The sequence below is a fragment of the Cyprinus carpio genome, chromosome B23, assembly GCF_018340385.1.
Source record: "Cyprinus carpio isolate SPL01 chromosome B23, ASM1834038v1, whole genome shotgun sequence".
Taxonomy (NCBI): domain Eukaryota; kingdom Metazoa; phylum Chordata; class Actinopteri; order Cypriniformes; family Cyprinidae; genus Cyprinus; species Cyprinus carpio.
The window spans coordinates 14,490,979-14,512,393 of record NC_056619.1 but is presented as its reverse complement, the minus strand read 5'-3'; the positions used below and the strand labels follow the sequence as shown (position 1 = coordinate 14,512,393).

Genomic DNA, 21,415 nt, shown 5'->3' with positions numbered 1-21,415 from the left:
CAAGTTTGCAATAGGATTTATTTCACCCAGCAGAGAATAGAAAAATAGGATGAAGACAAAACATTGATGGGAAATCTAGAGACGATTTTAATTAATTGCTTACATATTTAAAAAGAAAAACAATCTCAAAGATTTGCATAAAGAGCTTTGTGCCTTCCATTTCCCTGCAACAAAGAGAAAAGTATTGTTCTTTGGGATCAATTTAAGGACAATTTAATATTTCGTTGCTCTAACTACAGCAAACAAATTCCTATAAATATTTTTTTTTCTCATTTATATGCTGAAGTGGCATTTAGGATTGGGGCTCATTATGATTATAACTGGAATACACGGCAAACAGAAAAAGATGAACAAAAGTACCACTGAGTCAGCCAGTCACATTTTGTTCAGTAATAAAGATTTTTAACTCGTGCAACTACATTTAACAAAACGTACCACTTATTTCATCTTCAGTATATTCTCATCTTGAGCATGTTTCTATACAATTCAGGATAACATGTCTTTCCCACAGCAGTAAGTGTGACATCACAATGGCATTAATCCATCTATGGACAGGCATTGGGAGAGTTGTCCATCCTTCCCTAATGCTCTTTTTTTCACAGGGTTGTGAAACTAAAACGGGCCCAGATGTTTGTCGGGTAAGAGTTTGGGCCATTGCTTTGGCTGATGGCTTTTGGTCACAGGAAGTCTTAAGTGCTTTACACATCTCTCTTTTTGAGGTCCTTTTCCATTTCACTTCCTTCAGGATGGCACCCTGTATGTGTACCTTGTTTCGTCACTGGTGAGATCAATGCTAGATCTCGTTTGAAAATTCCACATCCATCCATCTTTGTTTTTGGACTGTGGAATGCATAGTTGCACTGGTCAAGACTGCAAATGAGTTCCATCCTGTTCTTATATTTACTCCTCTTTGGAGGATTAAATTTTCCGAAGCGAAACCAACTCCAAAGAATTTAAAGAAAATGTCTGGAAGTTGGAGGAGGAAGAGCTGGCGTGAAAGCAGAAAAAGAAAGCGTATCTTTCGAAGTTCACCGCTCTCCGAGAATATAAGGTACCACAAGAGTTCATCGCAGCGAATGTTGCTTTCCTACAACATCTGACACAAAAGAGTGTATGTGTACCTTGTACGTTCACTGGATGCATCTCCCTTCCTTCTGGCATGCCGTTTAAGAGCAGCTGTCTGCTCACGTTCATCTCTCACACACTCTAACGCTTCCTTTCTCGTCCCCAAGTCCCTATTTGCACATCTTTGGATTTTGGCTTCCACACAGCTGCTGTGTAAGGTGGAGCTGTTTTAGCCCGTGTCGTTTCATCAGTGTCTCTCGTCTTTCTGCACATTTCTCTGCACTTTTCCTAAAAAGATTAAGTGCCTCTGCATAAAGGTCCTCAAGTTTGCTTTTTATTTCGGGGGTGGGGGGTGTTTAGAGGGGGTAAGAGGACTGAAAGAATAGTTCAAAGAGAGCCCCCTTCGTGCCCTCTCTCTGTTTTTACCTCCTCCCTGAAGCACTGCCTCTGCCATATGGAGAAGCAGTCAAGAGTTTTAATGGCCAATTCTACGAGGGAGGTTTAGTGGAGTCGTAAGCTCCCGCTGAGGAGGGGTTTCCGTTCTCCTGTTTGGGGGAGGCGCGGCAGGCAGGAGGGGGCACACTGAATGGGGAGGAAGTGCTGCCAGTAGAAGAAGGGCGGGTCTCGGCGGGCAGGGGGTCTCTGTCTGTGGGGCGCAGAGCAGATGGCAGCAGCGGGAGGGCCAGCGGGAAGCTGGTCATGTAGAATATTCTGCCAATACGTCGCGCCACCTGAAGAAAGCAGCCACAAGCCAGCGTTACTTCTCACACTGTACACCCAACAGGAAGTGCACAAGGATTTACAGTACCAGTGATACAAGATGATTGCTTTTATGTCTGCTTAGATTAATGAATGCAGAATTTTGATTACACATGTAGACAAAAGAAGTGGTCCTATTTATAGGTCGGGGAAGGCAAGTTCAGTCCTAGAAAGTCTGGAAAAAAAATAACTTTGCTTATAGCCTTAGAAAAACTCAGCTAAACTCAGAAGAAAGATAGGACACCCTTGCTCTATGGCAGGGATGGGTCTCTAGGACCAAAAACTGCCTATCCCTGCTATAGGTTAATGGGGCTGTGGGCATGGTTATGAAAGTTGCCCCACAGGTGCAAAAATCTTCTAGCCTGAAGTTCTAATCTGCTTCATGTATTACAGACCATCTTGTGTGGGCCCCCCAGGTACTGTACGCAGTTACTGGGGGAACCAAATTTGGAGACTCTACGCCAGGAGTGTAGTCTCCTGCTCCTGGTGGGCCAATTTAGTGCAAAATTTAGATCCAGTCTTATCCATTGCACCTGCTCAGATGTTTTAAGTGATCCTGAACTCAGAAGAAAGATAGGACACCCTAACTCTAAAGAACTTAAAGCTAAACTCAGAAGAAAGATAGGACACCCTTGCTCTATGGCAGGGATGGGCAACTCTGGCAATTGGGATGCCTCTATTCGGCAGAGTTTAGCTTCAACCCTGATCAAACCTGTAATTCTTAAGATCTTGATTAGCTTGTTCATGTGCATTTGATTAGGGTTGGAGTTAAATTCTCTAGGGCAGTGAGGACAGAGTTGCCCACCTTTTCTCTATGGTATACCTACCCGCTATTATTGCAACTTGTACAGTCCTGCTCCTGGATAACTATTGTCCTGTAGTGTTTGGCTATGCCCTATTTACAGCTATTTAAACACATCTGAATCAGCTAATCGAGAGGTGTGTTGAAGTAAGATCTGCATGAAATCTGCAGGAAAGTGGCCCTCCAGTAGCAGGATTTGATACCCTTGGTACAGCAGGTCTTTTTTTTTACCTGAGAGCGGATCTTGAGGGCAGGCCCTAGTTTCAATCCCATGTTGTTGAGCAAGTGGTCTTCCGTCAGCAGTGGCAGAGTCTCGCCGTCGATGGCCTGCTCTCTGAAGACCTGAAAAAGATGACTTGGCTTCAGCTGATGTTGATGAACATGCACCAATTCACTCCACATGTACACAATTCATATGACTCTCATTCCACAGGAAGGCTCATGCACACTCGGCATCTGCAGTGAAATGAGGTGCGCTGTGATCGACAGTGGGGTTTTGGTGATGCGTTGCGCATGCGACAGCATGACATCCAGTGTGGTGAGATGTGTGAGACAGAGCTGTGAGTGAGAAAGATAAGAGCAGCGCAGAGCGGCCTTCTAACTTTTTAAAGTACGCTCTAGAAACATCTAAATCAAGCTATTCTGGTCTAATGTTCTCGTCTACAAATTGGAGCACATGATCTTCATTCTGTGCTGTACTGTATGTCTCCAGTACCCCCTGTTAAAGGCAGAGGGAGGAGAGGAGGCATCCAATGCTCTGCTCCTGCTCTTGTCCTCACCTGTGTATACTCCCCACAGCCTGCTAGGCTGCTGATGAAGCTGCACACCTCCTCCACACTCCACTTGCTGATGTCCTCGGCTGCTCCCGCCTCTTCTCCGTCCACGAAAAGACCTCCCATGGCGCCTGTGTGTGCCCGCCGGGCCGAGAGGAAGCAGAAATCATTAGAGACAGAAGGCCCCCTGTCCCCTTACATGCACGCTTGCACCTACACACCGCTCTGTTATTGACCCTGCCTATTACAGAGTTCAGTAAAGGTCAGCGACAGGGCCCCTTCCTGGGGGAGGTCTTTCAGCTGGAGCAGGTAATGCGTTTCAGATGGCCAAAGTTGCTCTGCACTCATTCAAGTTAGGTGGGGACAAACACTTCAGCTACTAGCCTTTAACTAGATACTGTATTAAACCTCATATGCTTCTTTAAAGCTCTTGAAAGAATTTTTCACCACACAATTCTGTCGTGTTGTGAAAGTAACTTTGTTTGAGGAACAACCCCAAATGTATGTTCCTGGCTTCGTTCATGGTACTTCATAGTATTTTTGTTGTTGTTGTTTATAAAGCCTGACAAATATGAATGTCATACGCTTCGATTTATAGGAACAAGAAAAACCTGCATGTTATGGTAAATAATTTTGTCTGTAAACAATGACAGAATTTTTGTTTTTTGAACTATTTTTTAAGAAGTTGTTAGTGTTTGTGTGACCATCCTATCAATGGCACGAGACATGTATGTTGGTATACTGGCGCATTTTTGTGTGTGAGCCAAAATCTTTTTGTATGTTGCATGTTCAGTATTTGCTAGAATGCCTGAGGAGGGTTAGCTCAGCTTCTCTCGGAGTTGGTCACTTCCTCATTAGGTGACTCATTTTCCATTAAAACTTGCTCTGGGCTTGCTTGCACTCTGGGCTCAATTTCTCAGTTTCTCTAACTCTCTCGCTCACTCTTTCTGTCTCTCTAAGGACAAGGAATACTATTTGAACTCCAGATTTTACAGATAGTTAAAGTTGAGGAGCAGGCATATGGTGTCACTAACACTAGTGCTGTATATGTTCGTTTTAAATAAGGAGTGCATCGGGCGAGTTTGCTGAACTGGAATTGGAGGATTTTGTATATGGAAACTGCCCCAAAATGTCTCTAAAATGCAGTATCTCTCATTGGATGTGATTGGGTTTAGTTATCTTAATTTTAAAGACCTGTAAACTCACCGGTGTGAAAGTAAGGGCTGGTGTATGGAAAGGTGAAGGGCAGAGCTTGTCCAGGCAAAGTGGGTAAGGGTGGGATTCCTGGTGGCAGGTATTTGGCCTCGGTTTTGCTCAGTCCTGATGTGAAGAGGTGGTGGGTTGGTGACTCTTGGCCAGTGGAGCTACAAGGAACACTGAGCCTCTCTGATCCCTCCCCCAGCTCTTTCACCGCTACACTAGACTTAGTCACATCCTTGCCTTGGCACACCTCTGAACCGAGACCATGTCCGTCAACTTTGGAAAGCCTCTCAGGCCTGTCTTCCCCAACCTCTGCATCATTCTCAAAGTCTTTCATGTCTTCATCCTGTCCCTCTATTTCTCCATCCCGTGCACAGCCCTCCCCAAGCATCTCTTTAGTCTCAGATGAACCCCCATGTTGGTCCACTCGGAGTGGTCCTCCTTTCCTCGAGCTCTTCCTGTTGCTAAGGTCTTTAGAGGAAGTGCCTGCTGCTGCCCCCTGGTGGTTGAGGGAGAGTAATGGGGTGTTGTTGTGCCGCAAAACCAGCATGGCATTGCGGCGATTGAGCTCATCTCGGAGTGGGTGGCCCTCTGGGATTTCTTGCAGGCTGCGCAAGGCAGGGTGTTCTGCATGGAGCCCAGGATGCAGGCCCAGCGGGTCCGCCAGCAGTCGCTGCCTGTGGAGGTTCTCTAACTCCTTCTGTCTCAACAGTTCAGCAGACATTTCCAACCTGGAGGAACAATACACAATCAGAGAGACGCTGCAACTCGGAAATAATTATTTCCAGAGAAAAGCTTGCAACTATTACATAATAATATGAAATTCCACACAGTATCATCAGTTAACTCTATCTTTTGCTATAGTACAAGCAGTTGCTCTAACATCAATTTTAATAAGAATCTGAGATATTTCTCTGTGCAGCTCTATAACATTACCTAGCAAGGTTCTGTTTACGAAGAATCTCCTGTTGGCGGGCGAACATCTCTGCCTGAGCAGGCTGCAGGAAACCATAACCTACAGGACAATGCCAAAATAAGAAATACATCTATCTGTATACAATATAAATCTAGTGTTCACAGACTGTTCACATTATTCAACACAGCGATCAATACAGTTGCTCCAAATAAATTATGCTAAACGTTTTTGCTTTGAGTCATTATTGCAATTACATTTAACCAGCTGCTCCCAAGGTACTTTTTAGTGGATATACAAAGTCACCTCTTCTCAAATTCACACAGTTGTCCCAGCAAAGTATAGTTCATGACATTAGCTACGGACATGATACACTAATGTTTGACCACAAGAAAGTGTCTCTTTTGCCTTAATGTTGATCAGTGTCTATTGCTGTATAATTTCAACCCTAAAAAGTCTCAAGTACTGTTTGAAAAGTTAACACGTTTTTTATTAATTTAAATTCTATTGTATGACACAAAGTCAAATCTAAAAAAAGATTTATCAAAGACAATTCTTTATTTTTTAGTATGTGTAAATTGTTTTGGGGGCTACTATAAATGACAAAAAGTCAAATCTAAAAAAAGATTTATCAGAGACCTTTCTTGAATGTGTAAATGGGTGGAAAACAACCCATAACCCATTAAAGGAACTCCCAGGTTAAATGAGCTTGGAGTTCATGTAAGGGTGTGTTACATATGGCAGAGCTAGCTCACCTGGGGCTTGGCAGAGGGCAGAAGGCATGCCCAGGAACGGGGGACGCAGGTGAGGCCCCAGAGCAATGTGAGGAGCATTCTGCGGGGACAGCAATGGAGGAGGGTGCGATATGTCTCTGTACACAAACAAAAAACACACCATCATTAACCAACTGCTACTGTTTTTCTACATATCTCCATCGCACATGCCTAGCACTACAAATGTACTGGTACAATGTTTGTGACTTCTGTTGCTGTTCTTACTGGCACAGGATGTGTACCTTTAGCAACCTGCTTAAAGTCATCATGAAACAGTGTTTACATCCCATTTTACTTTTTAATAAAAAGTGAGACAAAATTTATGACATTTAGATTTTGATTGCAAATATACATTTTTTTCTTTGGAGTAACGTACACACATGAATCACACATACAGGTTCTTTACCATAACAATTTACATCTGTACTAGACTGTTAATGATATAGTTTTCCAACAGTCTAATACGCCTGTGCGGTATATTGGTAATGATTCAGGTTTTTTTAAGTCAGGTACAGCTGTATGGTGTTATGGTAATGATACAGGATTTAAACAGTCTGTTTTAGTTGTGCTGTGGTATGCTAACAATACAGATTTCTAACAGCTTAATATGTTCATGTGGTGTTATAGTAATGATTCAGGTTTTTTAAAGAGGTACACAGTTATACAACGTTATGGTAATGAACAGGTTGCCAACAATCTGTTACTGCAATATGGTGGTGCTATGTACTAACAATACAGGTTTCCAAAGTCTAATACAATATGGCTATGTGGTGTCATGGTAATGCTGCGTTCTCTTCCACCGGTTATTCTTATCGCTCCCCCCGTGAGCCACCGTAGCCCCTCATCAGTCCTGTCACATTGCGGACAGCGGCACTGTTTGTATCCTTGTATCCTTGCCCCCCCAACCCCCCCTCCCACCACCACCACCACAACCTCCATCATCTCCTCGCTCTCGCTCCCTCTCTCTTGCTCTATCGTGCACTGTGGCCCTGCCACTCTGGTAATGAGGCCTGAATGCACAATAAGAGCATGTCATACTCCGACAGCTGGGGCGGCCCCCCAGCCTCGCCCGGGCTACAGGCTGAAGCACCCACTAATTAACACAGTTCTTCCTCTTCCACCCCAACACACACGTATACATCCCCCTCCTCTTCCTGTCTCTCTCTGCCGTATTCAGCCAATAAAAAGGTGGCATGTCGCGTAGCCTCAATTATATTTTTTTCCTTTTGTACAGGCGGAGAACACAGGCTGTTCGTATACAATACAGCGGCCGCATTTATTGAGCCCTGGCGGGGAGAAGAAAATGAGAGGAGGGGTAAGGAGAGAAAAGGAAGGAAGGGAAAAATATGAAGATGTGTACTATGACTGCTAGTGGCGAGGTGTTGCAATCTAGGCAGATCCTGCAGTGTCTTTTTAATGCTTTTTACTGCTCCTCTGCCAATGCAAGCCCCTCCATTTACAGCAAATCTTCACTGAGCCCATCCCCAAAACACTAACACATGCATAAATACAAATGAAACCCAACGCACCTAAAGCAAGCGAAAGAATAGTGCAGTTGCTTTGTACTTGTGACCGAGCAACGCTTGCTCCAGGGGGAGAGAGACTGAGCAACGCAGCACAACACAAACACATAAACATCCAAACAGAAGAGGCATAAAAAAACCCATCAGAAATGAGTAGAGAAGCCACATTTTGCTATGTTCTACTTAGGTTTTACGTCATTTCGTAGCTAAATAGCCCTTGCGTGTCTTTCTTGAGCAAAAAAAAGAAATCTAAAAAACATAGGAAGATATGGTGTGGGTGTGTTTGTGTGTGGAGGTGTGGAGAGACACAAAGGGGGGAAATCATCGATCGATCGGGCGGCTGTTGAAATGTTAATGCTAATCGTATAACCGCTTTCTGCCGGTGCCTCGCACTTCTATGGCAGCTCCAATTAATCTGGAAGAAGGCAGCACGTGACCTTGGGGCCGGGAGTCGGGCCGGCAGCCCAGCCATGCTTATGTAATTACACTGTGAAGTGTGTAATCACCTGGCCTAATCCCTCAGGCCTCACATTTAGCCCGGGCGGCGCTGGCCAGGCCTGCCAAACTCTGCGCCGCCCTGCGCGGCCCACAGATGAATAACGGTCAATTAAAGCTGCATGACTGGGGCCGCGAGGCGTCCGCTCGATAGTAATTAGCTGTAATCATGGGGAGACGTGCCCGGCAGACGTGCTTCTCCTTTTATAGGAAGCAATTTTGGAATGAGGCAAGCATTAACCGTTTCACTCTGGGTCTTTGGCCCACAGAAAAATAAAAATGGAGTAGAGAGCAAGGAAAAAACAGAAAGATATGGCGGATAGCAGGGACTATGATTATGCTTTAATGTGTATTCTCACATATAATATTCAAAATGTAAATTTAAAAGCTGCAGTGTGTGACTAGTGGCACCTGATGAAGTTGCAAAAATGAAGTTAACTTTTCTCTGTGCAATAAATAGATTCACACAAAAATTTTAATTCTCTCAGATTCAAATGATATTGACATTTTAAAAAAATGTCTCAGTGTTACTACCCCATTTACTTTCATTCTTTAAAATATCTTCTTTTGTGTTTCACAGATTTAAAAAAAAAATACAGATTTGAAACGCATTAAGTAAATGATGACAGTATTTTCAATTTTGGGTGAATCATCCCTTTAAGTAGAGGTAGAGGGAAGTATTTTAACATTAAAAGAAACTGCACAAGGCAGCTTTAAAAATGTGTTAAATTTATTTCCAGACTGCTTCTCAGTTTACTGGCTTAATTACCTCTACATCTTTTGAGAACTGCCTCCTTTCCTCCACCCAGCCCCGTCTCTCCTTTTCTCTATTTGTCGATCTCTCTCTAGCTCTCTCGCAACCTAACTGGCGGAAGGGCAAGTAGACGCCACTTGTGTTCGCTCATGTGTGACGACCTGTCAGAGTGGCAGCGGCGTCTCTCCCTGCCTGAAAGCAACGGCAGTGTGGAGTGTTGTGCATATGTGTGTGTGTATTTGTGTGTGTGTAAAGGCAGAGGCAGAGCACCAAACTGGCCAGAAGAGAAAGAGAGAGAGAAAAGTGGAGCGGCGCTGACAGGATGGCCCTTAATGAGAGGAGCGCGGGGGATTAGCCGCTCGCCACACTGTGCCCGCCTTGCCTTGACTCGAGGCGGGAACACATTTGCACAGGAAGCACATTAAAATGCATAAGGCTTTTGCTCACCCACCGCCCCCCACCCCAGACCACTGTCTGTTGCTTGTGCTGCCCCACATGCCAAACACATTAGGATTTGCCTTGCAGATTCCCTAAATGCAATCTGCCATTTAAACCCAGACAAATGGCTGGTCGTGGCTGCAGGACTATTGATCTTGGTAATGATTTGTTTTTAACAATAGCCACTAATGGGCGTCAGATAATCAATTATGGAGAGTCGATAGAAAGGTGAGCTTGAGGAATGGCTTCCGGCTCACCATTATAGCCTGGTCGACTCTCTGTTGATGCTTTAGAGAGTTTGCAATGTCACAGGTCTGTGCTAAAAGCTTATAGCCCACCCACATACATACATACAGATAGCTATATACACCCATACATACATATATATCCACTGTTATATTCTCGGATTAAATTTCGAAGACTGCACTGGTTGCTCTTTTACATACAATTTTAATGAATAGGGACTGAAGTTTTCAAGCTTTATAAAGGACGGAAAAAGCACCATATGTATCCAAAATTGTTTCTGTGAACTGATTTTGCAAGCCAAAATTAAATGATTCATGCAAAAAAACTCAAAACGAGTGATTAGTTAACAAATTGCTATTTTTTTCATTAACTCTTAAAAACATGCCCTGGGCACAAGTCATATAGACCACTTGTAACACTTTTATTGCCCATTTTGTGCATTCTGTAAGCTTGAAATCTTTGGTCCCTGCTCATTGTAATTGAACAGAAAAGAAAACAGTTTCTCATATTGTGTTACAAAGAAGGTGAAGGTGAAAGGTTTTGAGGGTGAGTAAACAATGACAGAATCGGGTTATTTAACCCATAAAAGTGCACTGTATCAGTTTTACAATTTTCCGAGCTAAAAAAAATTCAAACAAAGGGTTAAAGAACCGATGAACAAAAAAAAATGAGCATGTAGAAGTGAGAAAAAAACACTTTCCTCCCTCCCTCTTTTCACCCACAACCTAGGAAGTGTGCAGGCCTCGTTAACATCAGCGGTCCTGTGTGGCTAATTATCGTGAGCTGGCGGAGCTGTGGCGGCTGGCTGGTCAAAGCTGCACGCTGAGCTCCTGACATGATGCTGCGCTGGGCCAGGAACCGAACAGAGTTCCCCCACCCACGCTGGGCGACCCCTCCCAATTCACTTCCTCCCTACCGCCTCGCCTCGCCGGCCTATTATCGATCCTCCAGCTTCCCGCGCCACATAAATAATCGACAAGCAATTACCTGCCTACTCCCGCTGCCCGGGCTTTGTTTGGAGGTGGAGGGGAATGCCGCAAGCACAGTGGCCTTGCTGAGATGAGGAGAGAGGGAGGAGGAGAGATATTCGGGGGGAGAAACCTTGCAGGGAGGGGGAACGGCGTGTGTTATCTTAGCGACCCGTTCGGTCCTGAGCCCTATAAATGCCTCCTGACAAGATCAAATCGAACAGGGTTGCAAAGAGGTCATACACAGAGATCATACCCACTGGCACATCCTATTAAGTGGATTTTCTATTCTTTCCGTGGCCTTAACGCCAACTTCCATTTTTCCCTCCCTTTTCCCTCTTCCGTTACTTTGGTGCATAATTCAATTTTTCCCTCTTTTCTCTTCGGCAGGCAGTCACCCACTCCAACATGCATGCAGTATTCATTAGAGTCGGATGCTGGCTTCATTATTAATGTAAAATATTCATGTTATTTTAAAGCTTAGCATTTTTTCCTGTATCCATGGTCTTAAAGTGTGCCTCAGAGGTTTCCATTCAGCAGAAGGGCATTTATCAACCAAACGCACATGCACGCTTACATCTCATGCACTTTTACAATACAATCTACAGTCAAGAAAGTGTTTGTGTGCTTTCAGCCACTGTCCAAGCGATCTCTTCTCTGTGTAAATCTAAGTTTTCCTTAAACGAGCTGACAGCGTAACAAGTAACAAGGGATAGGATATTTTGTCAGTTGTTTGATCTCTATTTCTGCATTGCACTAGGTAGCGCCATCCACCGTGAAATCTCATTGGCCCAAAGTCTTTTGCCACATAATTTGACAGTAAACAGCAAATATCTCCTTTTTAGTCAAGATAGTGTTAGATGCTTGTCACTAAAACTTGTTACATCATGTCTGGTTAGGACACCATGTTGAGTTGTAGGACCATGTTGCCCGTCACAAAGCAAAAGGAGGAGAGACTAATATGACAGACCGAGCATACATTTAGTTTGCAATCTGTGACATTTTAGATCAAAAGCATGCAGAAGAGAGATTCCAGAGAATACGATGTTGTGCATGTGCATTACCGCTCAGGGAAGTGTGTGTCTCTGTGTTGGGGAAGGCCCTGCTTGCGCCGCTGGCTGGAGGAGCTGCCTGCAGTGGGGACGTGGGCTTCCATTCCTCCCGAGTTTCTAACGGCAGCCATGGCTTCCTGACGCACACGCAGCAGCTCTGTGAATGGAAGGAACAGACCAGTTAAATTGAGACACTCATCCGGTCTGTGTTGTAGGTGCCAAATCTGTCAGTCTAGCTCTGAACCAACACTGTAAGATTCAGTCCAAGAGTCCCAGAGCAGGATACATTAACCGCCACACAGACAAGACTTCACACTCCAACTCAAATATGAATCTTTAAGATCTGCTTAAGAAAAACCAGGGTCATCTATTTCAGTGTCACTTCTCCACTGTTCAACATGGAGCTCCCACTTAAGCACTGAGCATTATGGGACGCAAATGAGTGTAAATGCAGGTGAAACATATTGTTTATTGACAAATAGGGCTGGGCGATAAATCGATGACGATAATTATTACGACATAATTTTCCTCGATAAAGCGATAACAGTTGGTGGTGCAGCGCGAGCTCACTAGAGCAGAAATGTTCACTCACTGAGGAGTCTCGTTCACAAAGGGAACAGTGAGATCCAGTGTGAAGCATGTGAATTCATCGAAGAACACAAATGACTCTGTGACTTAAACTAGTTTAGAGCCAGATAAAACAGTGCTGACAAACAGGAGAAACACTGTGCACAATGATACAGTCAGAAGGCTTTTCAATCTACAAACATCCATCATTTACCATGGATTTACTATAGTAACACTAACTGTACCATGGTATTGAGGCAGAAATGTGGGATATTCATATTGAATTTTATTATATTATTATCATAGACGTATTAAATGTATTAAAGGAGTAATGGAACATAACAGTATTTTTTATGATTAAGTTATAGAATTTGTATATTTATACTAAATGTATTTAGACTACTGTTTTTCACACAAATACCTAGAAACCATATGGTTATATTTTTATTAGTTCACTAATACCTAGCAAACAACACTAACAATAGGCAGTAAAATAAAACAAAGCTAGAAAACAACTGTATAGGAATAATTATGACTTAAGCTGTTTGAGATAACATGACTGAAATATAAGTGAGCCGCTGGTCTCCCTCCTGAATCTGTGATGTTAGACCAGCCCAGACCATCTCCCAGCATCACCAAACTAACAGGGTCACCACAGGAAGCGCACTCTCTAATGAAAGGGTGTTAAATAGAAAATCCATCCTGCATGCCTCCCTCTCTTCCTCTCCCTCACTCTCATCTCTCGCTCCCTCTCTCCTCTGGCCCTTTTTTAATTAGACGGTTCCCTCGGGAGCTGGCGGCCATTTCCGAGGCTGGCGTGTGGGCCTGAGTGATCGGGTCGGAGGCACCACGACAGATATTAATGTGCACAGGCCCGCTGTATTGATCTGTTTATTGCACTGCCCCGCGGGGGCCCGGACTGACAGCGGACAAACCTCTAACAGCTTGTGAGAGGGAATAAAAAAGAAGGAAAAAAAGGAAGAAGGAAAAGCACCATGGAAAAGCAGCAATGCTTGTCATTTGGTCACATGTTTATTCCAGATGACCAAAAAAATTAGTAGTCTGTCCACAAACATTAGAACCTGCTGGAAAAATCTGCCGAAATCTTGTAGATGGCTGCATCTGAAATCGCATACTTCCTTACTATATAGCATGTCTGGATTCACAGCTTTCATAAAACAGTAGTAAAAGTGTGACCCACTCAATAATGAGCATTGAACAGACACTTTACTATCCCATGAAGCCACAAAAGAGGATTTGTGAATGGCAGTAACACTAGTAGGTCATATGACAATGACAACATACTACACACACATTTATACTTAATAAAACATACTTCGTTTTATGGTCGCAAATTAATTACTTATTTAAAAGAAATACCTAGTCAGAGAGTAAGCGATTTCCAATGTGTTTTAGAAAATGGTAGCTGGTTTCTAGCACATCACTGATACTCCTAGACCATCTCGGACAGGCAACAAACCTTCTAACATCCAGCTGCTGCTACCACCACCATGTTCCAAAACACACCTATCGGCTTTCCAGCAGGGTACAACAGTCCCAAAATCCAGTAAAACTCAAAGCTGCTCTGAAGCCCTTTCCTCAGTTGCCCAGAGATGAATTATTCCCTTTAACCTGCAACAGAGTTAACACAGGGTCACCTGGGGCTGCATGTACAAGCACACCACTCATCCAAACAGTGACATCCTGACACCCCTGCTACCATCTCCCACCCACATTCACCTCACGTCCTCTGTCACACCCTGAATTTGCATCATCTGAGTCAGTGTTACTGTTGAATCTTTAACTAGGGAGATCTGGTCTCCTCTGCACCACGTACACACAGAGTTCCAGTGGAAAAGCATTGGCAGGACTTTGAGAGCTTCTGTATGGCACAACAGGTCCACGTGTGCCAGGAGCAGCTAAGAGACACAGTACTCATCGGGAATTCTTTCAGGGGGATGACAGATCCAAAAGCAACTGAGAGCAGCCCATGCCTTTTTCAAATTCACTCCCATTCAGGGGCGTTATGCACCTAGTTTTTTGAGGAGGCTCCAGTGACAGTTCTGACTCACTTACATAAGCGTAGGACGTGTCAGTCTAGTGAAATTCATTCTGTTTAGGTTCAAATTTCACTAGAATATTTTCATATTTATCTGGTGCTAAAGGCATATTATTATCAATGTTAAAAACATTGCGCTGCTTAATATTTTTTTGTGAAAACTGTGGTAAATTTTGTTTCAGGATTATATGATGAATATAAAGAAAAAAAAAAACAGCATTTATTTGAAACAGAAATCTTTTGTAACAGTATAAATGTCTTTACTGTAATTTTTTTTCTTTACCAATTTAATGTGTCCAAGCTGTATAAAAGTATACTTTTTTCTTCCAAAAACAAACTTACCCCAAGTTTACTCCAAACTTTTGAATGGTACTGTATATTATAAATATTAAAAGAAATAGAGATATCATCGAGCGTAAAGAGATATTTTGCATTCAAAATCCAGCCCAAAATGCAAAGGGTCATGGACCTCACCAATCGCAATGGACACAACATTCGAGTGCTTATAGAAACCACATCATATCCAAATCTAAAGGTGCACAACGCCTTATACCCCCCCCCCCAAAAAACGCACACACAAACCTATCCACACTTCCTTCACGGCCTTTCATTTCAGGGCCTCCACTTCAAACACATGAAAGGATGCTCTGCGGGGATCCAGGAGAGAAAGAACGAGGGAGGAAAGAAAGAGAGAATATAAAAGCAGGGCTGTGCATGGAGAGTTCTGGTGGAGTGTGTGCGTGTGTCTGGGGGGTGGGGGGTGATGGTCAGAAGGGCCTGGCCCTACTCTCCACCTATGTCAAGGGGTCTTTGGAGCCTCTACTGTATAGAACCCTACACTGCATCAACACTTCCAGACACACTTCAGAGGCACACACGAGGGGGTGGGGTATAAAGACAGAGCCATAAGGAGGGTGCAGAGATATGAAGAAAGGAAGCCAGATAGAAAGAAAGCATCTCAAAGGAGAGAGCAGGGAGATAGAGGCACGTGGAGGTAAAAAAGAGAGGAGAAAACATGCAGAAACACAGCTGGGGCTGACGCTTCCCTGCGCCAGAGAGGTTTCTCTGAAAACTCACTCCCGAGTCAAAAGCAGCTCTGTGTGAGCTATAGCGCTAAAAAAAAAACAACGACAACAACAACAAAAAAACAAATAAGAACATAAATTAAAAGTGACTAAAGGACAAAGGGGGGAAAGTGAGCAAAATATGAAGGAGTGGGAAATTAATGTTTGGGACAGACAGCCAGTCAGATCCTGCAAATTTGTCAGAGGCACTGCAAATCTAAACATTAAAAAAGTGTATTAAATTATGTAAAAATTAGAAAGTCATTATAAATTCACCCTTGCATCATTCCAAACCTGTTTTAATTTGGAATAATAAGAAAGAATTGTGACCCTGGACCACAAAACCAGTCATAAGGGTCAATTTTTCAAAACTGAGATTTATACATCTGAATAAATAAGCTTTCCATTGATATATGGTTTGTTAGGATTGGATAATATTTGGCCGAGATACAACTATTTGAAAATCTGGAATCTGAGAATCTAAATACTGATACTGAGAAAATCCCCTTTAAAAATTGTCCAAATTAAGTTCTTAGCAATGCATATTACTAAACAAAAATTAATTTTACTGGTTTTTACAAAAAGTCTTCATGGAACACGATCTTTACTTAATGTCCTAATGATTTTTGGCATAAAAGAAAAACCAATAATTTTGACCCATACAATGTATTTTTGGCTATTGCTATAAATATATACCAATGACTTAAGACTGGTTTTGTGGTCCAGGGTCACAATTTTGTAAAAATTCACTGCAATAAATGGGGAGTGATTGCAGTCACACAAAAAAAAAGGTTTTTCTGGCTTCAAAAAGGATGCAAATGCACCATAAAAGCATCATAAGACTGGTCCATACAAATTGTGCATTATATTCAAAGATTTTTGAAGTCATACAATTTTTATAAGAAATACACTGAAATGGAGTAGTCACAATACTGACATGGTGCTTTTGCATCCTCTTTGAATTTTAAAAAGATCCACCACAAAAAGATTATTTGTTCACCTATTGGACATTGTGATCAACAACTTATATTTCTATCTTTCAGTACTTGAATGATACTTTGAAGGTGCTTTCTGAAGCTTGAAAATCTCAGTCCCCGTTGCATTGTAAGTGCGTGAAAAAGAATAACCAGTACAACGTCTCATTTTGTGTCACACAGACCTGGAACGACACAAGGATGACTAAATGATTTTGGGGTAAACTAAAAAACATCATGGATATATACAGTAGACCATTGGGTGAAAAGGTGAGAATAGGTATCTCACTCATCAAAGTCCTGGCAGCCAGGCATGCTGGCAGCGGTTGACTGGCACAGCCTTATCATAGGCTTAGGAGCTCAGCGTGCAGGGGCAAGCCAGCACGCTCGCATTCCTCAGGGGAGGAACAGCACCTTGGCCTGGTGAGTCTGTTTTCAATGGCAACCATTATGAAACCATACACCTAACATTTTTCCAGAAATCTAGGGGAGGAACCGACTGTGACCCCGCAAATCACGCGGCTGCTTTCACTCGCTGGATTTCCCACAGACGGTAAACGCCCTGTCTTTTCTTCTCGGCTTCAGATTCCTTTCCACAAACAACCACGCCTTTTTTTAGGTGGTTGCGGTGGATGTGAGGAGTAGAGATGGAGAGTGGAAGGAAGATGAGTTGGGAAAGTGAAAGGGAGGAGTGCGGATGATAAGACGAGAGAAGATTTGACAGAATCGTGAAGGGAATTGTCTGTGAATTCATCCTCAATGTGGTAGAAAAATACAGAAACTATTAGGTGTAGGTGACAGGAGAGCGCAGCACCATTGTCATAAAATCCCAGACGCGAATGGCATACAGTGGCACTAATTTCTTACAGATGTACGAGAGGGGCAATTAAACTCTTTATAGCATTTCCCCCCTTTGGATTTGCAAGCAGTAATTAAGAATCATTACTGATCAAATAAAATTTAAAGTCGTACGCTCTCAGATTTAGCACGAATGTGAGATTGATTCAATTTATGCTACCGAAAAAAAAGACCATAAAAGCTGAAAGCAATTAACGGTTTCTTAGAGAAAAACGTCAACAAGGCTCTAGAGTGCAGTTAAGATGTATCCAAACAAATAAAACAAAATTATGCTCACTAAATTTCGGTTTACAAATCTTACAAATCCGCATCCGTTAACCCTGGTATCTCGTCAGTGATCGTAAATTTGAAAAGGCACAAGAAAAAAAGAGCAAAGGAGCCGTTTTCATGGTGTTGGTAATTTAGAGGGTTGGCTTGCAGCCAATCAAAGGGCCAAATCGATCCAGTCGACCTCAGGGCCCGATGGCAGTGTTATTTACTACTGTGTGTGGCAGTAGTCACAGATCACCCACTCTAACATCCTACCGTTGGGTGGGCTGAGACCACAAATAGAATTGTCAGTAATCTCCACAGTCAAGCTCTGGCTGTTTGTGTGGTATCCAGGAATAAGACTACATGGGTAATTAGAGCGGATACAGAAACAAGCTCAAACACACACACACACACATACACAGGTGACGCACACTCACCATGGCTTGGGACGCCCATGTTGTTTGCCAGCTGGTACAGGCGCTGCTGCTGCTCCTCAAAAGAGCCATGCTCATTCAGAGCTGACATCATGCGCCTGTAGTGCTCCTCGGGGGTCATGTGACTGCCCGGCTCCAGCGCAGGCGTGTGAGAGTTCTCTGTGGGACGAGAAGCAGCAAAATTCAATCAGCTGGTCCCAAACTGTGTGATCTTATGTGAGATGTTTGAGTGTTTGAGTGAAGGAGAAGCCTATGTGCGGTTCTCCTTGGTACACTGGGCGGCAGTAACTCAAGCCAGCGCATGGGGAGAGATTCTTGGGGGAAAGATGGGGAGGAGGAAGAGAGGTGGAAGGGGGGATATTTTACCCTCCTCATTGAAACCGGAGCTTGGCCCCGGGCAGGCGAACAGAAGCAGTGCGGCCCAGCGCAGGGGATGGGGGAGTGTGTTCTGCCAAGCGCCAGATAATCCACCCGAGAGGCTTCAGGTGTGTGTGTGAGTGTGCTCATGTGGATGATGTTTTGAGGCATTGTGAGTATGAACACTTTTGCGCTATATAGGTGTGTGTGTGTGAGAGAGAGAGAGAGAAAAAGAGAGAGAAAGATTTTAAAAGACTATAAGAGAGAGATTTTATTAAAGTAATAACTAGATAGATAGATAGATAGATAGATAGATTTGGATATATTTTAAAATGTAATTTATTCCTGTGATGGCGAAGCTAAATTCTTGAGTAATAGCTCAGTGTCACATGATCCTTCAGAAATCATTTTTATATGCTGATTTGGTGCTAAAGAAATATTAAATTATCATTATCAATGCTGAAAACATTGGTGCTGCTTAATATTTGTGTGTGAAAATCAATAAAATTGTTCAGGATTACTGATGAATAGAGATTTGAAATAGAACCTATTTGTATCTATTTTGAATTACATTCCATGTGAATTATCCTTCCTTACATACAAATTTGAATTACAACTGTATTTCCTGTTTGCTGCCTCATTTCAATTTCAGGAAATTTCACGCCATTCTCAATTCAGTTTTGAATGACACACAACCCTGCTCCAGGAGACATGACGGTTCGGATCTGAGGTGTAAAGCTGCTTGTATTATGGTCTGTCGGTGAACAGTCCGTGTTAAGTCCAGCCTTTGCAGCTTTTCAGGCTGCTTTGGTCATTAAAGGTAATACCTGCTGCACTGAGATCAGTACTACCCTCCAGCTGTGTGTGTGTATTTCTGTGGCTGTGTTGTGTGTTTGGGAGGTAGGACCTCAGACAACAACAGCTGCTACGCTCTCAAACTACACATGTGCACACAAAGGCACACACATTGCTATGTTGTTTGGGTGTGGTGATGGATCACAGACACGCAGACACAAGACATTAGATCAGCGGCATTCCAAAGCCATGCTAATCCACAGCGGGTGACCGACACAAGCCAACTGTAATTCACAGGACTAAAACACACATAACACCCATTTATCATTCTGGCTGCAGCAGCCGTACTGATTGGCTACACGGTGACGAGTGAGCAGATAATGCCTCAAAATAAAACACTGTCCAAACACGAGAGATCTCACTCAACTGATTACTGGGTGTGGATGTGTTGTGACACATATATACAGATGTCACATACTAGATACAGTTATGTGAAATTCTATTATTAGAATATTGGTTTGATACAAAAATAGCAATATTTAATTAAATATTGATCAACATTACTTTTTTTGTATTTCAGAATGAGTTACTCCACCCACAATGAAATCTCAGTGGCCCAAATTTCTGGGATTTAGTGTTTGGTAATTTAATGTCCTTGGGAATTTTGACAATCTTCATATGAATGTATTATTAAGTAGTATTAATAACCTCATGCATAAGACATGCACTATATTGCCAAAAGTACTGGGACACCCCCTTCTAATGAACAGGTTTGACTATTTTAGTAATTTCCATGAGTACAAATCTTAATGTTTAAGCATAAAATGATATTCTAGGGAATTGTGTTAATTTTATAGCAACAGTTTGGACAGGACCCTTTTCTATTCGAACATGACAATGCCTCTGTGTATAAGGCAAGGTTTCAATAGAAATGGTGGATTCAGTCAGTGTGGATGAACTTGACTTAAAAGTCCTAATCCCAGCTGAACACCTCTGGTGTGACTTTAAATGCAGACCTTGAGCCAAAACCTCATCACTAAACACCAATCACTTGTACATATGGGTACAGTCTCGGGGCTATTGTGTTTTCCAGTCGGGCTACCAAAATGTATAGGCACTTTGCCCGACGGGCTACCTTAAATACAGATCTCCCATGGGTCCTTAATTATAATTTCAAGACGTCTTACAGTTAGGGGTGGAAAGACAAGAGTCGCGATATGGCTGGATTAAACTTCAAAAGGCAATTATGTCATTGAATAAATATGAGCGCTGCACGTTTCAAGTCAAAACGCGGTGTGGATGTCTTTATTTGAATTTATCTGAAGGGAACCGACTGTCCCCATAAACATGTCGTTGGCATTTTTATTTGATTTGACCTATAATTCCTGATAAAGCAGTGTTTATGAGCGCGGAGCTGCTTTTGTGTACAGCCGTTAGCGGGGAAACCGCAATGTTCCAGCGCTTCTAAAGCGCCAACTCGTGGCAGAGAATGAATTTGCATTTCCAATAAGCCTTTCTTGCTGTTTATGGTCAGATCAATGCAAATATCAACTCTGTTTTTATGCAGCAAACACATAGATTGTAAATGAGAAAGAAGTTAATGTGCCTTCTAAAAATCTAAACAATTAAGACAGTAATATTTATACGTTTTAAATTAACAATTTATATGCTTGATTTATCCACTTTCATAAAAATGGTCTAAAGGCTGAAATGCTGTATAAGATTTTTGTTTTTGTAAAAACCTATATCTGAACTGTAAATTGAAATTTTTTTTTTGTTTGTTTGTTTTTTTGTTTTTTTTTGGGCTAGTTACATTTTTGGGCTACCAAAATCTGAACAGTACCTGCCCAAAGGACTACCAGGCATTTTGAAATTTTGCGAGCCCTGAACAGAGATGGAAATACAATTTTTACATACCTGAATCCATCTTTGCTGCCACAGTTTTGGAAGTACCTTTTTCTGTTCTAAAGAAGGGGATATGGAATATTTTTTGTCCATATAGTGTATGTGCAAGACATTGGGGGGGAAGTCGTGGCCTAGTGGTTAGAGAGCTCCAGTCCGCAGGTTCGAGTCTTGGGCCGGCAATACCACGACTGAGGTGCCCTTGAGCAAGGCACCGAACCCCCAATTGCTCCCGGGGCGCCGCAGCATAAATGGCTGCCCACTGCTCCGGGTGTGTGTTCACAGTGTGTGTGCACTTTGGATGGGTTAAATGCAGAGTACGAATTCCGAGTATGGGTCACCATACTTGGCTGCATGTCACATCACTTTGGTGTTTGGTGATGAGTTTTTGG

At 42.8% G+C, this 21,415-nt stretch overlaps 1 protein-coding gene across 4 annotated transcripts in view; it reads right to left on the bottom strand.

The window, feature by feature from the left end:
• Positions 1 to 21,415, bottom strand: part of LOC109062831 (sterile alpha motif domain-containing protein 11-like) — a 58,766-nt gene continuing 37,351 nt past the window's right edge. For 2 of the 4 annotated variants that reach the window (XM_042751307.1, XM_042751309.1), the window contains exons 6-13: positions 17,973 to 18,128; positions 11,774 to 11,918; positions 6,268 to 6,383; positions 5,536 to 5,614; positions 4,606 to 5,330; positions 3,406 to 3,530; positions 2,858 to 2,968; positions 1 to 1,796 (exon numbers count right to left, since the gene is read on the bottom strand). In XM_042751307.1, coding sequence (XP_042607241.1) covers positions 1,554 to 1,796; positions 2,858 to 2,968; positions 3,406 to 3,530; positions 4,606 to 5,330; positions 5,536 to 5,614; positions 6,268 to 6,383; positions 11,774 to 11,918; positions 17,973 to 18,128 — 1,700 coding nt within the window. In that variant the 3' untranslated portion in view covers positions 1 to 1,553. The remainder of the gene's footprint in view (positions 1,797 to 2,857; positions 2,969 to 3,405; positions 3,531 to 4,605; positions 5,331 to 5,535; positions 5,615 to 6,267; positions 6,384 to 11,773; positions 11,919 to 17,972; positions 18,129 to 21,415) is intronic. The other 2 variants (XR_006158277.1, XM_042751308.1) reach the window with 2 other exon arrangements.